Source organism: Haemaphysalis longicornis, unplaced genomic scaffold (genome assembly GCF_048455015.1).
Source record: "Haemaphysalis longicornis isolate Haplotype H1 unplaced genomic scaffold, Haemaphysalis longicornis Haplotype H1 scaffold_10, whole genome shotgun sequence".
NCBI lineage: Eukaryota > Metazoa > Arthropoda > Arachnida > Ixodida > Ixodidae > Haemaphysalis > Haemaphysalis longicornis.
Genome location: NW_027526204.1, coordinates 51,619,267 through 51,639,471, shown reverse-complemented (window position 1 = coordinate 51,639,471; position 20,205 = coordinate 51,619,267). Strand labels below are relative to the sequence as shown.

The window sequence follows — 20,205 nt, the reverse complement described above, 5'->3', positions numbered from 1 at the left end:
GATTCCCCAAATAAACGGCTGTGCTTCGGCACTACTGTCTACTGTGTTCTCGTATCGGCAAGCCTCGCTGGGCTGCCGTAGCCATGGCAGCCCGCGTATTTGACACGCCGGGAGCTAGCGTGGGGGCCTACCCCAGAGAGCTGGCAAGACCCCCGAGGAACCCCTCGTATATCCCACAACGTTCTCATGAACATACTGATTTAACCACGGTGTCTCGGTTCAGTCTGTGATTTTAAGCAGCAACAGTGAAAATGCACTGCTGCCCTCACACATAGGAACACATCACCAGTTATACAAGAGATTTCATGAAATATTCGTGTCTCGGTAAACTTTAAAGTTTTGGTGAGGGAAACTGTTTAATAAAGTTTTTGCATACTCGTAGAATTGGGCTCTCCCTTATAGCGATAGCAAAAATGATGTCTGCAGAGACGCTGAGCCTTCAGCACACAGAAACTGGAAGAGACGTAATATGTGATTTGCATTAGCTTAGAGCACTGCCCAGTTCTCATTTGCGGGAAATGTCACGTTGAAGTATGAACAACCATCTGGTTGCACTGAAATAGACTACTGTTTTAAGTGATATAGGAGTTTTAAGTCAGCGTGAGGATTGCACGTAAATCATTGTGTTGAGCTGCTCTGGCCATTGTGTTTCTTTTCAGCTTGGGATATGGACAAAACTCAAGCTGGTGCCTCGGAGAAAGTGCCTGCTTTGGGAGATGGTGCTGACATTGCAGTAGAAGTTAGTCCTCGCACCTGCTCTTTCCACCCATGCTCTGGCAACACACAGTAAGTTGCAATGCTTGCAATAGCATTGTATACATGGACATAATGAGCAAGCGTTGAGTCGAGAAAAGCATGTTCATTCACTCGACCCATCCATCTGTAATTAGACGGGGTGAGCCGAAAAGCCGTTGGGGCAAATCCGTTTCACCTGCAGGCAAAGGGTGGGTTGACGCGCTTGTCGGGTTGAGTTGGAGGGCCATGCAGAGCTGAATGGCTCCTTTCCCTGGAACTCCTGCGGTCCCCTTGCCTGAATTCATTGGATGGAGCTCATATAAATGCAGGAGGGTTGAGTTAAGCTGAACCCGCCAGTCAACTTGACCCTCTCTCATCAATTCCATGCATCCAGGGCTAATGTGTAGAACATATACACTGTAGGGAGCCAAGGCCTAAAACAAGCCTTAATTGGGCTGAGTGCAAGGGATATTTGATGTCTAGTGGACACTGGCAAGTCCTCGTATGTTTCGGTCGTGGTTAAGGCGTGCAGGCTAAGCCTCTCAGCTTCCACAACTGATGCCATAAGCCTAATTTGCCCTTTTCCTTGAAGGGGCCATTAAGACAAAATACAAGTTTGTTTTATTCGATAGATTTTGTGTGTTATAGTGCCCGCAGCGCTTGTCCGGATGCAATGTTTCATTCACTGCGAAATGAATCAATTTAAGCTAAAATTTTGATTCTTGTGCAAAAACGTGTGTTTGGTGTGGAGCAGAGACTTGCTTATTGTTAGTCAACCTACCGTATTTTCCGGTGTATAGGTCGCGGTTTTTTTCTGAAATTTTTGTTGGTGCGTCTTATCCACTGGTGCGACTTATGTATGGAATAAATCTGATTCGCGGTGGCCGCGTGTGTCCAGCGCATGTTGAGACACAGCTCTATGGTGTAAATCAATCCCAAGTCCACCGGTACGGCATTACTCATAGCCCATATGTCGCTTCGGGACATTGCACCAAAGAATTTTCAGCTTTTTCTAGTCAAAAAGAATGATAATGGCCTGCGACAACCACGCGCCACTTTAGGCCATGCGCAGTAACTACAGTTCAGAATAAATTTACAGTAACATCAAACTGGGTTGCAAAAACAAAATGCAGCTCATGAACTATTACAGACAGTTACTCTGAAGGAGATAAACGTGCTGCTAATTTTCAAAATGACAGCTTGGAGATAAGTTTTGATTTTTGTGCTGCTTCCCGTGGCGTCACTTTTATCCGCCATGACACCTTTATTGCGCTGATTTACGACAGCACACAAGAGACGCGCAAGGTTTGGAGAGGTGGCCAAATGGGTCTCCGACTCTTGAGACTCCATTTCTAAAAAACAGTTGTAGCCAGGTTGATAAAGGCCGAAGTAATCCCGTCCGCGAGTGGTAACGATGTTGTCGAAGAAGACATCAGAGAGTCGGAGGATGACAGTGATGCACCGTTGGAACTCCCACTGAAGATACTGAATTATTTGTTAGAGAGTCTCAGGAAAAAGATTTCGATGGTTTTGCCTAAACGCCGTCCGTAAGTACATGCAATCTGTGTGTATTCATAAACCATTTTTGAGAAGTTAGTTATGTCCAGAATTTGGATGTTATATGCCCGTGTCAAGCCCTGCTTATAGGGGGCTGCGTTACTAGGCGGTGGCCGCCGCAACCATGTACTTTCGCCGCACTTTCTAATGATCTGATTCACTATGAGTTTACCTAATTAAATGGTGCGTCTTATACAACGGTGCGACTTACATAAGGTTTTTTTTTGGAAAAACTGACCTTTTGAGGGGGGTGCGACTTATACAAAGGTGCGACTTATAGACTGGAAAATACGGTAGATGGTGCCACCACCCCATGGCAAGTCGTTTTCTGCCTTTGGTTTGTTTTGACCGTATTTAAGCCTGGCTTGTTTTTGTTCATAGAGAAAATAATGGTTTCGTGAAACATGGTGCTCACTCGACAAATATGGTCACGTGAGACACCATTGCTTGCGTCAATCGGTTAGTGTCGTCTGAGCCAACCCGAAAGCCTTGGAGTGCTGTACATCTAAACGAAGCATAGTGCGCACAGTACCAGCAGCAGTACACATTGGTACTTCTATGTTTACATGTGCTTTCGTAACTTCCACTGTTTGTCCCACCATTACTGGTAGAAAAAGAATGTGCCCTAAATTTAAGCACAAATAGCTTGTTCGGCAAGCTTATAAGTTCTGCCTAATTTGCGCTTGCTTTCCGGCCTCCACCAAACGCAAAACTGGTTGGTATGACATCATAGGTTCTGTTGGGGAAATGAGCTAGTGGGTCACATGGCCATTGTCTTTTTTCCTCATTATACAGTTTGAGCGAAGTTTACGGTAAAAGTGGTGTCAGCATGATTTTAACGAGGCAATCTTTTGAATGAATCTAACTTGCATTTTGTCTTCATTGCCCCTTTAAGCATGAGCACTTCTTTTAAAGCAAAGCTTTCTACGTCTGCCAGCCAAGGGTTCTGTCGCGACCATTGGCGTCAACAGAAAACTCCCGCGAACAACTAAAAGAAAGTGCTTGCACAGCCAGGAATCCAACTTTGAACGAATAGATAAACTGAATGAGAGCCCGTTGCCTTACCAATTGAGCTATGAGCGCACGTGGAAACGGAGGAGACAGACGGTGTACTCACTGAGCCCAGCTGCGGGTTTACCCCCGTGTTCTTGCTGAATGCCACGTGACAGCGTCACACGACCTCTTGCGGCACTCTTTGTAGAGCCATGTGTGTGAATTCACGTGACGTCCCATGGGTGGGTATCGTTTTTGCAGCTTTGCTTTTCAACCACCTTCACAAGATGTATTGGCCCAGCATTTTTTTACCCCTCTTTTAATGCAGTTCAGGCAGTTTATGCTCACACATTCAAATATTGTAAAAATGAACATAGCTAGTAGAGTGTGCTCCAGTACAAATAAAAATACAAACAGCCTGTTAACATCCCACGTGCCAAGTTTTACTATTTAATTGTAAAGTGCCTGATTTGCAGCACATTTTCACCAGTATCGTATTAAGAACTATAGTTTACTATTCGTGCCGATAACATCACAAAATGAACGTTGGCCCACACAATCCAATCTGGCTGCATCCTGCCATTTCGCAAAACCATTTTGGCAGCACTGTGTTGGCTTGTATCCAGAGCCAAAGCCGAAAACTATAAACTTAGTGGAAATCTGCTTGCTTTTCTTTGTTTCTCCATGTTCTGCGTTGTGTACGTTTTTTTTTGCCGGAGCTTTACATGATCCAGTGCATGCTGTGAACGAGATGTTGAAGAAATACTTGCAAGTTTTCGTCCGCAGCTATTGGACTGATTGATTGATTGATTGATTGATTGTAGGGTTTAACATGCCGATGCAATGCAGTTGATAACGCACGCTGTAGTGGAGGGTTCTGGATTAATTTCGACCACCTGAGGATCTATAACCTGCACCGATATCTCCTACACACGGGTTTTTTTGCTTTTCACCTCAATCAGAAAAGCATCCTCTGTGGCCGGGAATTGAACCCGCGTCCTCGTGCTCAGAAGCACAATGCCTTAGCCACTGAGCCTGCTATTGGACTGATTTTCTGTGTATGAAGAGGCCGTGTAAAGGTGAACGGGATGTAGTTTGTGAACATTGTGCACGCTGGTCGTTTGGTCATTGTGCTTCATCCTAATATGACGAAAAGCAAAGACTGTGAAACTAGTGGCCTCTAATGGGAAATTTGGAGGGTACGTACACTGGGCGGATCTGGATACTACAACTCGAGCAGAGTGCTTTTTTACTGCATTCTTTGTTGAACACAATGTTCCCTTCACAGCTGCTGATTGCGCTGGAGGCCTATTTAGGAAACGTTTTCCCATTTCGAAGGAAGCCAAAAACTACACCTGTGCCCGCACAAGGACTACTGCTATTGTAAAGGAAATAGCCAACAATGCAATTGGCGAGGCGATAAGTCACCTAAAGAAAGCTCCGTTCCACTCACCACAGAAGGTAGCAATGATGCCAACCACAATGCAATACTTTATGCCATCATGGTGACGTACTGTGACAGGACTGTTTGCACTGTCTTTTCTCGCAATGGCTGCTCTCGAAGGCAACTCTAAGGGAAGGGATGAAACATTTGTGCGCTTGTTGCAGACACGCTAAAGAGCAAGAACATATCTCTCTAGAACTGAGTGTGTGGTAATGAGTTGGTCATGGTTGGAGCAAAAAAGAGTTGCTGCTGGGCTCGAGGAAAGCCATAAAAACAATCATCAAAGCGAAACTCAAGGAGCTTTTTTCTTGAAAGTCTCGTTGACTTGCAAAAATCCTCTTCCAAGGTTATACCACTGCTTTTCAGTTTGGATAGTTGGGACATTATCCCTTATTTTCAACGCCGAAAAATTCACAACAATGGGATGGCATTTGTTTGCGGCGTATCCGCCTAGTGTATGTGCTTGCGCGATGCCCTCGTCATTCAGCTGCAGTGAAAACGTGTTTGCGAGAAAGGCACAAACTTTTCTTCAGTTTTGGACCACGTCTTGGCAGGCGTGTCAGTTATTTCATGCAATATAAGATTACCTCGTCGAAACATATTCCCGTGATAATCCAAGCAGGACTGAATGGCGGCATTCTCACTGCTCAGTTTCTGCAACAAGAGATTAAATGTCGGTGTAAGACTCTCCACCGTGCTTACTTTTAATTCTACAGCAGCTAGCCTAGTGTTAATATCTAAAACTCGTTCTTCAAGTAGTTTTTGACTAGCTCTAACTCCATTCTGGGAGGATATCACTTCTAAGTGCCTTGATTCCATGGTTAGAGAAAGGGACTTGATGGCAGCCAGTACCGCGTTGCTTCCATTTCCTTCATCAGAACTATTACTCGGGGAGCCGGCATTTCGCTCCACATCACCACTCATAAGTAGCAGCTTTGTCACCCATACACAGTCGCAAGCCAACAATAAGAATGTATTTGGGCATGGGACAAGCAGTTTGGAGCCCATCAGGCACATCTCGTTTGAGAACTGCTTAGCGACCTGCTAAGAGAGCTAATGAGCTAATGTTGCAGTTTGTCAAACCTGTAGGCAAAAAGATGACGAGGACTTTGTAATTGGCAGCCACACCACACAGAGCTTGAAAAACCTGAAGAAATAAGCAAGGGAGCAGTTTTTACACGAATAAGAAAGTTCTTCGTGATGGCAACATACTTCATAATTTTGAAATTTCTACTGAAGTGTCAGCTAGTGAAGAAGGCAGAAGTGGCAAGGCTTGCTTCCATTGAACATGCCAGATTTGCTGATAGCAAGTACCCATTGAACCACTTCCCAGTGGTTGTACCAGTTCAAGAAAGGCAAGGTATGAATTCTGCTCTGGACGACATTGAGGCAGACTTTGGCTGTCTTGAGTTGGAAGACCTGCCTACTGAAGTACCTAAGCAGGGGTGGATTGACGAGCAGTGGCAAGTGGTCTCTGATTTCCGAGAAGTGGACGGTAGTTTGAAGTATGCTACACTTGTGAAAGTTATGTTAGGGGTCTTGACACTCCCGCATTATAATACAGAGTGAAAGTTTTCAGCAAGGTTGAAAAGGTGCGCACAAAGTTTCATGCCTTCATGTCCAAAAAGACAGTTGGGCAGTTGCATGTTGCAAGGTGTGCCCAGTCTTACTTGGGATAGTGTCATGAGCAGGTGTTTGGTAAAGAATTTCTGAGGAAGGCCAAGGCTGCAATGGCATCTGCTAGCCCAACCCTCAACTTGCAAGATGTAAACTCTTGCCTAATTATTGCTGAGCCACCTTTTGAACCCAGGGATGTGTCATGTGACCAACTTCCTGTTTGAAGGATAGCGTCATTTCCCCACAAAAAGACAGCTCTGTATTTAGAGCTGCACGAATGCAAAGAGTGTGTCAGCCAACTTCATCATAGCTTTGGGATCGCTTGTTCAAATTCCTTCTTATTTTCAGGAGCCAACGGGAGTGTAAAATCTCCCGTGTTACCAGTTGTGCCTACCAGGCAAATCAGTGTATGACGACGGTAAAACTGTTTCAGGCAACAGACCTGAAGAACTTGAGTACTATTTCGGCACTATGCTAGCCCACACTTCCAATTATACGATCCAAGAACAACTTGTGCCTCTTTTGTGATGTTTATTGTGTATTTTATTCAGCTAAACGAGTTTCTGAGAAATACAAGGGCATGTTAGTAAATTTTCTATGCGATTTTAGTACCTCTGCACTTTCTGTAGTATTTGGAGCCCTGTGGGGTTGGAAGGTCTGAACACTGGCTGCAATAAAAAACTTACATTTATAATGGACGTTATTACAGCCAAAGTTAGTAACATCAAATTTGGCAAAAGGTTTCATCTGCATATACAGGTCAACTGCATTGTGAATTAGGTGGTACTGGATTAGGCTAATAGGTTTCCATTTAGGAGAATTGAAAAGTGATAACAAAACCGGAAATGACAACACAGAATGCTGACTACGTTCTAAAAGCTTTTTCCCCAGGCTGTGCAGTATATTATGGCAGAAGGACAGAAAGAAAACACACCAAATACAAAATAATAAGCCTTGCACGTGACAAGAAATGGGACAAGCACGCAAGTCAGTCACTCATATGGGTGACAAATTTATAAAGCATCAAGGCTTAGAATGTTTAGTAAATTTGAGGTCACCCTGCTTGCACAATTGTCTTACATATGGCTATGCCCCGTGTATTTCTTCCTTTTGGTGCCATTCATAAGCTTTTGCAACCCACATGTCTTGATGAGTAGATGAGCGCCCCATATGCAGCAAAACATGGGAGTATTAATAGTACTATTGCTTGATTGCCTGTGCCAGTTTTGGAGGGGTTTTGATGTCTACAGACTTTATCATTTAGCCAGTCCCTTATCTGACGTAAATCATCTCTCTACATGCGGGGAAAATGTCGGACACAACACTGCTCTGAAGTAGTAGGAAAGGTGTTTGTTTTGTGAACAAATGGCAACCATGAGCTCTTCCGAGTTCATGCGTCAGCTGAGACTAAAGTTAATTTGACGCAACAAACACAACTTTGATGCCAGCATATTCTGCCCTCTTCTTTAGCATCTGGGAAACCTTGTGGACGTCCGCGAAAACATGTTTTCAGATGTTTTCAGTAGCTTTTTTTTTAGTTCCTTGCTTTAGCCTTCGTGCAGTTCCAAGTGATATCTCTGACATTTTAATTATAAAAGCTGCAGGAAACTCCACCAACGAATCTCTTCATTTGCACATTGAAGCTAAACTTGGTTTCTTTACGGCATTCCTCAAAGTTGCCAAGGCAGTGTTTTATTTTATAATTTTTGACTGAGAATGTAAGCATTTCGCTGAACTGGATTCACAAAAGTGCAGAAAAAAGCAGTGACGCTTTATCAATGGGAAAAGCTAAGCAGGCACGCAACCTCGGTTGAAAGTTAAAGGGCTTAGCCCGCATGCCATTTCCATGACGAAGACATACAAGGAGGAATTGCCATCTCGCATCATCGGGTTTGAGATCCCGTGGCAGTGCCCTGTATACCAGTTTCAGCTGAGGTTACTTTGACTGGAGCCCTGTTGACAACAATTTTATTTTTTGTCTTACAGAGGTATCTGACTACCTTCAGTGGCATTGACCTTTTTAAGTGCATGGTTTTTCCTCAGACATTAAAGACGTACCTATACCCGCCGCGGTGGCTCAGTGGCTAAGGCGTTGCGCTGCTGAGCACAAGGTCGCGGGTTTGATTCCCGGCCGCGGTGGCCGCTTTTCTGATGGAGGCGAAAAGCAAAAACGTCCGTGTGTACGAGATTTCGGCGCACGATAAAGATCCCCAGGTGGTCAAAATTAATCCGGAGCCCTCCACTACGGCGCGCCTCATCGCCTGCGTTGCGTCGGCGCGTTAAACCCTGCAATCAATCAATCAAAGACGTACCTATACTTATCCCTATAACATGCCGAACTTATGGAGTTGTCACTGAGTCCATAGACTTTACTTTCCAAAATGTCCGCAAAATGAAGGTTGCAGCAGCTTTGTTGCATCTGGGGCCTCCATGGGCCGCAATGTCAACATACCCACCCACACATGTGGTTTCACAACACACTGGGAAGGGTTCCTCATGCATCCCACATCGTAAAAGAAATCTTAGGTTGCCCATTACTTTTTTTTTATTTCTGGCTGTGTTCAAATTGAGCGTGCTGTACTGCAACTGTGGTTTCACATGGGATTCTCAGCTCTATCCTCTTAAATTAGACTGCCGTATTTTCCGGTGTATGTCGCGGTATTTTTCTGAAATTTTCGTGGGTGCGTCTTATCCACCGGTGCGACTTATGTATGGAATAAATCTGGTTCGCAGCGGCCGCGCGTGGCCAGTGCACATTGAGACACAGCTCTATGGTGTAAATCAATCCCAAGCCCACCGGTACGGCATTTCTCATAGCCCATTTGTCGCTTCGGGACGTTGCACCAAAGGATTTGCAGCTTTTTCTAGTCAAAAACAATGATAATGGCCTGCCACAACCACGCGCCACTTTAGGCCATGTGCAATAACTACAGTTCAGAATAAATTCAAAGATCAAACTGGGTTGCAAAAACAAAATAAAAACTTCCGTCCGCCATGACACCTTTATTGCGCTGATTTACGACAGCACGCAAGAGACGCGCGACGTTTGGAGAGGTGGCCAAATGGGTCTCCTACTCTTGGGACTCCATTTCTACAAAAGCAGTTGTAGCCGGGTTGACAAAGGCCGGAGTAATCCGGTCCGCGAGTGGTAACGACGTTGGCGAACAAGACATCAGAGAGTCGGAGGACGACAGTGATGCACCGGTGGAACTCCCACTGAAGAAACTGAAATATTTGTTAGCGAGTCTGAGGAAAAATATTTCGATGGTTTTGCATAAACGACATCAGTAAGTACATGCCACCTGTGTGTATCCATAAACCATTTTTGAGAAGTTAGTTATGTCCAGACTTTGGATGCTATGTGCCCGTGTCTAGCCCTACTTACAGGGGGATGCGTTACTAGGCTGCGGCCGCCACAACCATGTACTTTCGCCGCACTTTCTAACGATCTGATTCACTACAAGTTTACCTAATGAACAAGTGCGTCTTATATACGGGTGCGACTTATATACGGTTTTTTCGGAAAAACTGTCATTTTGAGGGGGGTGCGACTTATCCAAAGGTGCGACTTTTAGACCGAAAAATACGGTAATGATGTCGCCTGTCTTGATCAACATGTATACAAAGTAAGCTAGTCAAGTTGTAAATTTGCAGCCACCCTTGTTACAAGTTTTTGCCTCATTAATTGAGGAAGAATTTTTAAGTAAAATGTACAGGTGTACTTTTAGCATCCCGACAGAAGAGGACTACCTAGGTAGTCTGCATTTCATGCTACAAGTTCCAGAGACTTGGCCTCTTTGTGTACAGTTCTGCAATTAGATGCTGTGCATTAGAAATATTTAAGCACTTTAGCAAAGTTGTTCTATGAAAAGCTGTCATGCATTTGCATATTTCTACTCGAATTCACACAAGATTTGCGGATCCTAGTGATACACCAGCAGGTACCATAAATTCTAGAGAAGTTTTTGGTGTGCTTTGTGCATGATTAAATGTGCTATTTTGTTAACACCTGACAATATCTTTCTCTTCAGCCATACATTTAAAAACCTATTATTCAATGGAGAAGATTACTTGGCACTTTACACGTTTTTTATAATGGCTTAATCTGTGCTTAATTTTTGCTTACATGCGCAAGGATCTGCGCATGTAAGATTTATTGCCAAGCCTGCTTTACTGTGTCGCTCAGTCTGTGAACTTGGGCATGAAATGCTCGATTAATTTTCAGGCACCTCATGCCTTCTCTGTTCTGTGTAGTGTAAGAGTGTGTGAACACTCCACATTTTTTAGACACGACTGGTTTGTTAGGTGAAGCAAATGTCATTTAACTTGTTTCTTGCACTCTTCTCACACATTTGTTTGAAATTTCTAATCTTATGTCTCGTTTTTTCTGCTTAGGAACTTTTCCACCGACAGCAAGAAAACGCAGCGTGGAGGAAACCTGTATTTCTGCCTGTCCTGTGAACAGTGCAAGCACCAGACCACTCAAGGGGAGATGTGTGCCACCATGAAGTGCTACACCTGTACTGTTTGCAAAAAAGCCTTCCAAAACAAATTCAGCCTAAATGCACACATGAGACGGCACACTGGCAAGAACCTCCATGTGTGTAGCACTTGTAATAAGAGCTTTATATACAGATCCGTCTTGGTTGCTCATGAAAGAGTACACTCAGGTGAAAGGCCTTATGTGTGTGGCATCTGTCAAAAGGGTTTTGCTAGAAGAAGCAGCCTTGTTCATCATGAAAGATTGCACTCTGGCGACAAGCCGTATGTGTGTAGCCTTTGTCAAAAGAGCTTTAATTGTAAAGCCAACTTAGTTACACATGAAAGATTGCACTGTGGCGAGAAGCCTTACGCATGCAGCATCTGTCACAAAAGCTTTACTCGAAAAAAGACCCTGGTTGACCATCAAATAGTGCACTCTGGAGAGAGGCCCTATGCATGTAGCATCTGCCAGAAATGCTTCTCTAGAAAACGCGAACTAGCTCGTCATGAAAGACTGCACTCTGGTGATAGGTCCTATGTGTGTAGCTCCTGTTTTAAGAGCTTTGCTTCGAGAGGCAAATTGGCAAATCATGAAAGATCACATTCTGCTGAGAGGTCATACGTGTGTAGCATCTGTCAGAAAAGCTTTAATCGAAGAAGTTACCTTGTTGCTCATGAAAGCTTGCACTCAGATGAGAGACCATATGTCTGTAGCATCTGTCAGAAACGCTTTAATCATAGATCCCACCTAAACAAGCATAAAAAAGTGCATTCTAGGAAATGGGTGTGTAGCAGTTCTGAAAATGGCGTTACTAAAAAAGACCAACTGATTGTACATGAGAGGTTGCATTCTGGTGAGAGGCCTTACGTGTGTAGTACCTGTCAGAAGAGCTTTAATCGTAAAGACCACTTGGTTGTACATGAAAGAGTGCACTCTGGTGAGAGGCCTTACGTGTGTAGCTTATGTCCAAGTTCCTTTGCTCAACAATCCCACCTGATTGCGCATGAAAGGTACCACTCTGGCGAGAGACCTTATAAGTGTAACACCTGCCAAAAGAGCTTTGTTGAGAAAAAAACACTTGTCAGACATGAAAGGGTGCATACCAGCAAGAAGCCCGGGTAATAACGTATCACAAAATTTCCCAGGAAGGAACATTTGTCAGCTACAAGGGGTGTGTTGTTACATAAACAATTTCAAAAAATTTCCACTGGCACACATATTGTACTGTAACAGACTAAAGACTGGTGCAATGGTGGTGGGATGTGTACATTGCAAAAACTTTGCTAGCTACCATGCCTTGGTCTTACATAAGGTGGCACCAGAACAAAGGGCCCCATGTCAGCAGTATGTCCTTTAAAAGTCTTCAAGGGACTCAGCAGATTTATATTCAGTGACTGCACTTTGTTGTAACCACTTTATCAGTGTTATCAGTTGGAAAAGTATGATTTAATAAATTGACTAATTGGGAATATTCACAGATTTTATAAGCCCTCTTTAGGCAGAACCTACTAACTCGGGCAGCTACCTGCACACTTCCTGCCAAGCCAAAGTGTAGTACTTGTGTTGCCTCTTTACCGAACTCTGGGCCACTCCCAAGACAACTTGATTAAAAAGGTATTGCATATTCGTCATGGCACTCATTGAAAAGCTAAAAATTCATTGGTCAATTTGGCTAAATTTTAGACACCAGATAGAGTGCATGTTTCTTCAGCCACGTCCCTTCAGCTATTTCACCAGCATGGCTGTAGAGTTGTAGAGAACCAAAACTGAAATGGTCTATCTTCGTGACAGCTGCGAGATGCTGCTTTGAGTGATCCATTGTTTTGAAGAATATCCAGTTAAAATGGTCTCCAGCCACGTAGATTTCCTAGTTAGTAAATAGTCTTGTAATTAGTTGTGACAAGTGTGTGGCGCCCCTACCCTAATCTTCTTTGGCTGCTAAGTGCAGTGGCCCCGCCAGGCTCAGTGGGCAGCATTGTGTGTGGCTGGCGAATAAACACCGACGAGCACAGCCGCTCTCGGTTAGTCACCGTCACAACCAGCACGCTGTGTGTCAGTCGGCTGGAGGGTACCCCGACCCTTCCACTTTCACGAATGTGGGCCAAATCGTGACACTAGCGACGAGGGAAGAAGCCTGCGGACCGGCCGAAGCCACTGATGGCGCTGAGGCACCGCCCCCCATGCCGGCCGCAGTTACGCCATGCCGCTGTACGGGAGGCTCAAGCCATTCGAGGATGAAGGGTCCACCTGGCCTGTCTGCGAGGAGCAAGTCGGCATGTTTTTCCTGGCGAACGACACATCCAAGGCAAAGCAGCGTGACATTTTCCTGCCCAGCTGTGGGACTCGTATCTTTGCTCTCCTGTTGACCTCCTCAAGCTAGCCGCGCCGCATGACAAGTCACTAGGTGAGCTGCTCGTGACGCTACGATCGCACTTCATCCTAGCCCCGTCCACATTTATGAAGTGCTTCCGCTTCAACAACCAGAGCTGCCGAGATGGAGAGACTCTCAGGCAGTTTGTCGCAGCGCTGCGGCATTATTGACCCTGCCCTGCAGATGCGACTCCTGGAGCTTCGGGACCCCTTGCTGGACGACGGTGTCAAGGCAGCGCTGGCGATGGATGCTGCGGCCAGGGATGCAGGTGAGATGGCATGTGCGGCCGGCTCACCATCGACAGAAGTGGCAGTGAACAAGATGGTGACACGGCATTGCGCATGCAGTCGTTGCAGTGGTGACCACTCCCCTCACAGTGCCAGTTTGCCAAGCAGAGTGGTTTGCGTGTAAGAGAATTGGCCAGATTGCTCGGGTGTGCCGAGAGGGGACGGCGAACGGACAGATGCAGCAGCCGTGGGCAAGCGCGTGTTCCCCGCAAGCCCACGGCCAAGGGAGCCGGCGCAAGGGACGTGGCGGGGCGTGCGGCAGCAGGTTCGGCTGTAACAGCTAAGCTTTACGACATGGCCGAAGACGCACAAATTTTCTACATGTGGCATGCGGGCATACTTCAGCCGTCTGTGCCACCGTACGTGCTGACCGTCGAAATATGCAGGCAACCCATTTCCATGGAGCTGGACATGGGCCAGTGTGTCAGTCATGGCTAGGAAAGTCTTCAGGCGCACCTTCCCTGGAGTGTCCGTCAAGGCGTCGGGCGTCGTGCTGCGCAACTACTCCGGACATCTCGCCCTGGTCGAGGGTGAAGCCCAAGTCAGCGTTCGCCGTGGCGACAGGAAGGCAACCGCGCCCCTGTACTTGACCAAGGGGTCGTTACTGACCCTGCTGGGCCAGAACTGGATCCAGGCGTTTGGTGTGTGGCTGCCGGAGTACCAGGAAGCAGTACATGTGGTGGCAGACATCCCGAGCCTCCAGACCAAGTTCAAGGCCCTGTTCCAGCTCGGGGTGGGCGCATTCACTGGCATGGCGGCGAGCATACGTGTCTCGGAGGGAGCCCGGCCTCGGTTTTTCAAGCCGCACCCACTGCCCTTTGCCCTGAAGGATGGGGTCACGCAGGAGCTGCAACGTTTGCAGCGAGAGGACATCCAGGTGCCCTTCAAGTCTTCAGAGTGGGCCGCTCTCATTGTGCCAGTCCACAAGCAAGACTGCAGTGTTAGATCTGCGGGGACATCAAGGTCACTATTAACCCCGTCGCTGTGGTCCAGAAGTACCCGCTGCCCAGTATTGAAGATAGCCGGTCAGCTTTGTCCGGGGCACAGAAGTTCACCAAGCTCGACCTCAGAGATGTGTACCAGCATGCTGCTGGTGCTCCAGGAGTTGCCCCTAAAGTATGTCACCATATCAACAACGCTGGGACTCTTCCCGTACATGTGCTTACCGTTCGGCGTGGCCTCAGCCACTGCGATTTTCCAGAAAAAGATGGACAACCTGTTCAGGGGCATGAGCCACATGGCAGTGTACTTGGACGTCATCCTGGTGACCGATACAGACGACGAGGACCACCTGCAATACCTGCCCAGCATCCTGGCACGATGGCAGGATGCCGGGCTAAAGCTCAAGCTGGAGAAATGCATTTTCTTAGCACCAGCATTCAGTACCTAAGCCACATAATTTCCCACACCAGCCTGGGCCGGCACAGCACCGGCCTGGCCGAGGACCGGTGTTTCTCTCGTATGAAATTATAAACACGGTCACTGCCGCTAATCTAAAGTGATACATGCAAGGACTTTTTAAAACGTTGCGAAAAGTGCTTACCTTTCAGCGCACAATGACGCCGCCGCCAACTTGCTTCTGCTGTGGCCGCTGCACGATCAGCCACTAATCAAACGGTTGTGGTCACCTAGTGGCTTCAACTTTTTCACGACGGCGCCATAGGCAATCGGAAGCCGGCGTCCGATGATTTTAAATTTCCCGCAAAATCTGAAACCCGCGCTCCACAGACGACTCGCCATCTGGTGTGTTCATTGGCAACTTATCTTTCAATTTCGGTTTCGTTTGTTTATGTGTCTCGTGTGGTGGCGGCGTAGCAAGAGAAATTTGAACCGAAGGGGGAGCGGAGGAGGAAGAAAAATGGCGTCGGGTTCGCGCCAAGCTCCGCACAGTCCGACTGCTGTAGCAAACACTTCGGCCGCTCCTGCTGTCGATTTTTCTGATTCCAGCAGCAGTGAGGGGTCAAGCAATGATGCGGAATCCTCAGATTTCAGTTAGGACGACGAAGCTCCGGTTCAGTTGCCTCGCACTTCAACAAGCGCTGGCAGGTAATTTCGTTGCGACTCCGCGCTGTATTTATAAACAAAACGTGCTTCTTATCTGACGACTGCGGTTTTGATTTTGTGTTTAGGGTCTCGAGAACGTACGGCCGGGATATTTTGCCAAATGCACCGCGCCGTCTCGCGCTATCACCTTCAAAATAACCTGGCGCTCGTGCCAGATTAGCGCTGCAGGGTTCAGGTGCGACGCTTGTCGAAAGCGCTCTATTTTTTTTCTTGTTTTTTGCCACCGAACTGATAAGAATTTTGTGCGAAGACACAAAAGAGTATACCGTAATTACCCGATTCTAACGCGCACCCGATTTTCCTGACAAAAAACTAAATAACTTGCACCTCCGATTGTAACGCGCACAGAACTGTGTGAGCAAGAAAAACGAATGCGAGATAAACGGGTGATTTATTTCCCGAAGTAATCTCACTCATCTTACTCCTCGTCGCTCTCCGCTGACCACAACATCGCGTCCTCGGTGCCGTCAAGCATGTTTGCGATGCCACACTTCTGAACTAACGTTCAACCATGGTCGATGGGATCATTGCCCACGTCTCACACGCCCATCCCGTGAGCTTCTCCAGAGGCGCACGCTTCAGCCGACCGCTCGTTTTGAACGCGTGAGAGCCACTGCTGCCATTGCTGCTATCAGGCGCGCAAGTGGAACGATTTGTGTGAACGCCATTAGAAAAGCCTAGGCGCCTATGATTCCTGCGTCCGAAAAATCGTTGCTAAAAGCTTTAGCGCCATCTTGACATGGCGATGGCGATGGGTGGGACGAAATTTCCGCTGTTACAGTTTCGGTTTCGTATCCGATTCTAACGCGCATGCGATTTCTGGACCTATTTTTCCGGAAAAAAAGTACGCGTTAGAATCGGGTAAGTAGGGTACTTGGATGCACATTTTACAGAGACTCACTCACCCTTGAGTGCCCTCGCGGCGTGGCACAGCCGTCAGTTGCGCTAGGTTGACGGGCCCTCAAAAATCCAAAACTTGGCGTACACTGTTGAGTTATATATTGAATCATAGCCAAGGAACGTAGGAACAATTTGTATATCTTAAAATACCTGAAATAATTTTTAGTCTCGGTAAAAGTGCCGATTTGTGTTTTTCGTATACTTTTCTTGGGGGCTTTTTTCTGATTACTTGACGAATAAACTGTAAGTAATTGTACCTTTAACAAAACTGCTGCTTTGTGTTTGGAAGAGCAATCTATAAGCTACAATGTCATGCATAGCAAGGCTACGTGTGTCCAGTAGCTCAAGAGAAAAAAAACGCTTTGTGGAAGCACTTAAAATCGGCAGTTTTTCCGCAGTACCGAAAGAGTTAAAGGGTTGATACGTCACGGAACTAATCGTGTGAACAAGGTAATATTCAATGTCCGAGCCTTCCACTGTAGGCAGAAGCACAGAGTTGGTTTTCGAGGCTCCCGAGCAGCGTCTGATCGACGCAGCACCACCGCTGCTTTTTCATTGCACTTCTAAGCGCCTGCACCCAAAGTGAAGCATAAGTGTTCAAACACAACCAAAGAGCCACCACTGGCCTGATCACTAACAACGCCGTGCACGATAACAACATTGACGTAACGACACTGCCTCCCAGTTTGCCCAAGCAAGTTTGATCGCCGCCACAGTTATGGCCGCTGCCCGCACCGCCCAGGTTGCCAGCATACTTTTGCGCTGCGGTGACGTCACGTGAATGCTCCCAAATTCGTTGCCTGTCCCTTTAAATAGCAGCCTTGCTGTTCTGTTCGATTGCAGGTACAAACACACAGGCAACACGCTGTCTGAGAAGGCTGCCTCGGTCTCGATTTCGCTAAAGGAACCCTTCAAGGTTACTTTTGCTACTGGCAGGCTCAGTGTAGCTTTTTCCAAGGCCTGCCGTAGGCACACAAAATCCCCTGTGAAATCTATCCAGGACTAGGGACGAATGCTCTATGTCACACGTTGCACCCGTGTCACGCAAGACTTTGCATTTCTTTCCATTAACTTCCGTATCGTGAAACTATGGGCTAAGGAGGTCTTCGTCATGCTATCCAACGACCTGGACTGAGGACACCTTTGGAACCCGGTACCCAGTGGCTACGTGTCCTGGCTTCTGACAATTATAACACACAAGTTGCTTGCGACGCTCAAATGACTCACTCTTTCCCAACTTCGGCAATTCCTTCTTTTAAATGCAGAGCATTTCTTAGCCTCGCCTGTTCCTGCGTCGGACGGTGTCAACAGTTTCGCGTCCACAGCAGGTGCGCCTTTCCTTCCCTCCTCTCAACAGCAGCTGGCGCGCGCATGCGTCGTAGTCAGCCCGTTCGCTCCGTCGCGGTCTCGGCCTAACAGGTGCGTGAGCAGCGCGGTGGGTCGTGGAAGGGTGCGCGCTGCTTGCGCATGCGCGCTCTCCCCCCCGTACAGAGGCAGGGGTGAGACAGCTGCGCATATTGCGCCTTTCTGATACAATTCCATTTTCCTGCGCCAAGCTGCTCCAAAAGCACGAAAATGGCGCAAATTGCGCCAAACTGCTCCAGAAGAGCCTCAACGGCACGGATTTTGATGCTCATGTCAATTTCGGCGGGGACAAAAGCCTCCCGCATCCCGGTCACCGCTTTTATCGTCGGTCAATCACAAACACAGAAATGGCACAAATAGAAAGACTGAAACGAAGCAAGCGATAGCTTCTAAAACTCGATTCGCTTTCCGCGCGGGTTCGCAGAAACGGCCTTCTCGATTAGGCATCGCTGTGGCAAGAAACATGGCCGCCGCCTGATCTGGCTGCTACCAACGCGCTCAGTGCGTATCGCCGATATTTTCCCTGGTTTATTTTGCGCTATCAGCTAAGTTCCATTCTGTTCATTCTATCTGTTGTGGGTCTGAACAGTGACGTTAACGCAAGGATATGGTTTGAGATTGGTGCCAGATTACGGGAAGTTGGGCGGCTCGAAAAAAAGTTCATTGAAATGTGGGGCCTACGACTTCGGCGTGGTTTGTCCTTGAGTGCGAAACGCGGTGCGCGCGTCTATAATCGGGTTCGTGAAGTGAATTTTTTGGCTTGTTGTGCTGTTGTAAAATGTTGAGGTGTTGCTGTGCATCAAAGCGCGATCGTGAGCCTCGGGGATGGAACGGTCGACACAAAAGTTGCGGGCTGTGCTGCGGCGCCGCGACCTGTTCAGGCAGCGCCCGATAGCTGCTGGACTACACGGTTGCCATAGAACGCGACTATAACACTTTATGTATGCAAAGTGAAATTTAATGCCAAAATCTAGGTGGCTAAACATTAACGCTACTCAAATGACCATAGGGTGAACCTGCGCCCGGGGGACTGAAACGGGTAGGCTGGTTGGGCTATGCGACCGCTAGCTCGAAGCTGCTCAACTGTTGCCGTGACTACAGTCGTTCGTACAACACAGCCTGGGATTACAAAAATAATAATTTTAGCATTAAAACAGCAAAAAAAAAATAACGCCACAATTGCGGAGCCCTTAAATTTGATAAGAGTTTTAGCAGTCCGTCTGTTCCGTCGTGTACGTAGTTACCGTGCTCACCGGGACTCGTCTGGGCACTTGGGCATTCGTAGCCGTAGGGGGATTAGGTGCCCGCGCCTCCTCGTCCTTCCGCGCGCGCAGGAGCAGACCGGTCCGGTCAACCCGGTAACAAAGTAACCAACAGAACAGGCGGACTGCTAAAACTCTCTAATGTTAACGGCAGTTTTGTTGTCAGTGTTGCGTGGAGGCTGAACACATTATCACCATTTAGGAAAAAGGTAGTGCAGTTAGTACTTTGTGATAATCTTAAAAACTCTTTCAGGTAAGGCTGTTTGAGTGTTCTGTGTATTCAAAACTGATTGAAATGTGCACGTGACCCTGCAAATTGCTGAAATAATGATTTTTTAGGCTCACAAGACGATGTATTAAATGTCCTTAACTGCTCCAAATCAAGATTCTTCTGCTCCAAAATCGAAATTTTGCTGCTCCGAAAACTGCTCCCAAATCTGTTTGGGCTGTCTCACCCCTGTGCTCTCCCTCTACTGCGCGCTGCAAATATAGCGGCTAGCGGTCGCTCGTGTTTCAGTCACTGCGTTGCTCCTTCCTTACAAAACTGTTCTCGGTAAATTCCATTGAACATTTTTGCCTTGTCATCAAATGCTCCAGCTCCTTTAATCCTGTTTTCCAGAAAACTTGCTAGCTTGAACTCTGAGTAACTTTCATCTGAGTGCTTCACTGCTTCTCGAAACTAAGCAGAAAGCTTTCGGAGACTACCTGTACTTCGCCAACAAGGCACTTTTTACATTTGCATAACGCCCCGCATCCTCGGGGCCTAGCCTGGCCAACTCGTCGGCCACCTCTGCCGGCAACAAGCTCAAAAGTCTTTGGGGCCAGGACGCCCGCTCAAAGCCCATTCTCGCGCAAGTGCTCTCAAAATTTGTCAAACAACCTTAATTTACTACTAATAGCGAAAAGTGCAAGAAAACCTCTCGTGTCATAATTGATGTGTTTCGGCTCTGCTTTGGAAGCCAGAGTCCTCTTTAATTGCTCAAGTTGGCAATTCTTCAGTTCCTCGTCTCGTTCTCTCTTGGCGTTTCCTTTTCACTTCATTCACTGCTTCAACGATTTAATCATGTGCGGCTCGCAGGCTAAAACTTTGCCCACAATTTGGGGTTTCCGAATAGTTTTGCTGCACT

At 47.0% G+C, this 20,205-nt stretch overlaps 1 protein-coding gene across 1 annotated transcript in view; it reads left to right on the top strand.

The window, feature by feature from the left end:
* Positions 1-12,516, top strand: part of LOC144158521 (uncharacterized) — a 33,071-nt gene extending 20,555 nt beyond the window's left edge. The window contains exons 4-5 of the mRNA XM_077689427.1: positions 660-786; positions 10,742-12,516. Coding sequence (XP_077545553.1) covers positions 660-786; positions 10,742-11,951 — 1,337 coding nt within the window. The 3' untranslated portion in view covers positions 11,952-12,516. The remainder of the gene's footprint in view (positions 1-659; positions 787-10,741) is intronic.
* Positions 12,517-20,205: the final 7,689 nt, after the last annotated feature.